The sequence below is a fragment of the Orycteropus afer genome, unplaced genomic scaffold, assembly GCF_000298275.1.
Source record: "Orycteropus afer afer isolate SDZICR_OR568_19922 unplaced genomic scaffold, OryAfe1.0 scaffold00421, whole genome shotgun sequence".
In the NCBI taxonomy this organism is placed as follows: domain Eukaryota; kingdom Metazoa; phylum Chordata; class Mammalia; order Tubulidentata; family Orycteropodidae; genus Orycteropus; species Orycteropus afer.
In genome coordinates, this window is record NW_006922008.1 from 1,373,817 (window position 1) to 1,374,780 (window position 964).

The 964-nt window shown below is 52.3% G+C and overlaps 1 protein-coding gene across 1 annotated transcript in view; it reads right to left on the reverse strand.

The window, feature by feature from the left end:
- Nucleotides 1-964, reverse strand: part of TOM1 (target of myb1 membrane trafficking protein) — a 48,215-nt gene that overhangs the window by 13,133 nt on the left and 34,118 nt on the right. Inside the window, exon 8 of the mRNA XM_007953982.2 lies at nt 617-750. Coding sequence (XP_007952173.1) covers nt 617-750 — 134 coding nt within the window. The remainder of the gene's footprint in view (nt 1-616; nt 751-964) is intronic.

Here is a 964-nt window from a genome sequence, read left to right on the forward strand (position 1 = left end):
CTGACTCTGGAATAGCAAGATGAGGGATGGGAAGATGTTGGGGCTCATCCGTTTGCTGATGGTAGCACCCTGAAGACATGGTCCAGGGGTTTCTGTCCCTGAGACCCTAAGCCGCCCTGGGATCTGTTCCTCCTGCCCTGTTGAGAGGCTTCATTGCTTCACTCTTCTTTGGACCCCCAAAACGACTCATTTTATAAAAGCTGCTCTTCTAGTAAATTCTGTTTGTGCTTAAGTTAGCCAGAAACCCTTTGTGTAGCCTGCAATCAAAGAGCCCTAATTACGTTAGGTAACTTATCTCAGGTCCCAGAGCCAGTAAGTGGTGGAGCAAGCAAAGACAGACCAGGCCTGTCTGGCGCCAGGGCCATGCTCTTAGCCACCATCTGCTACTGTCTCCCAGGGGTGACTCAGGGACACAGGTGGCAGGGCTAACTTTGGAAAGGAGGTGGAGGTGGGCGGAAGGATAGGGAATACATGCACATGCTGGAAGATAGCTAAGAGAACATCCACTCAATGGCTGCCTTGTGTTTGAGAAGACAAGAGACAGCTCAGATATCAGAAAACAAGAAGGAAGAAGGCTGGGCAGTTGGCCAGAAGCCAGTGGAGGCGGCAGGGGTACCGTTCGTGGCGCAGGAACACGTTGTTGAGATTGTCGTTGACGATGAGCAGCTCCTCGGTCAGCTGCTCATTGGCGATACGGGGGATGAGCTCCAGGACCCGCTGCTGCATGGCTCGGCAGGTCCGGTTGAGCTCCTACAGAGAAGGAAGTGAGAAGAGCACAGCCCCTCAGGGCAGAGTGGGGCCATCTGCCAGGGTTGGGGCCCCGGGACGTGCCTTGGAAGAGGGAGAGGTTTCTGAACTGGGTTTCAAGTTTCCATGGAATAGCTTTTGGGGTTCACAAATGTCCGTCAGAAGTTCACTTCTAATGTGTTCTATACTAAAATTTAATACGCTGAAGATCACAACA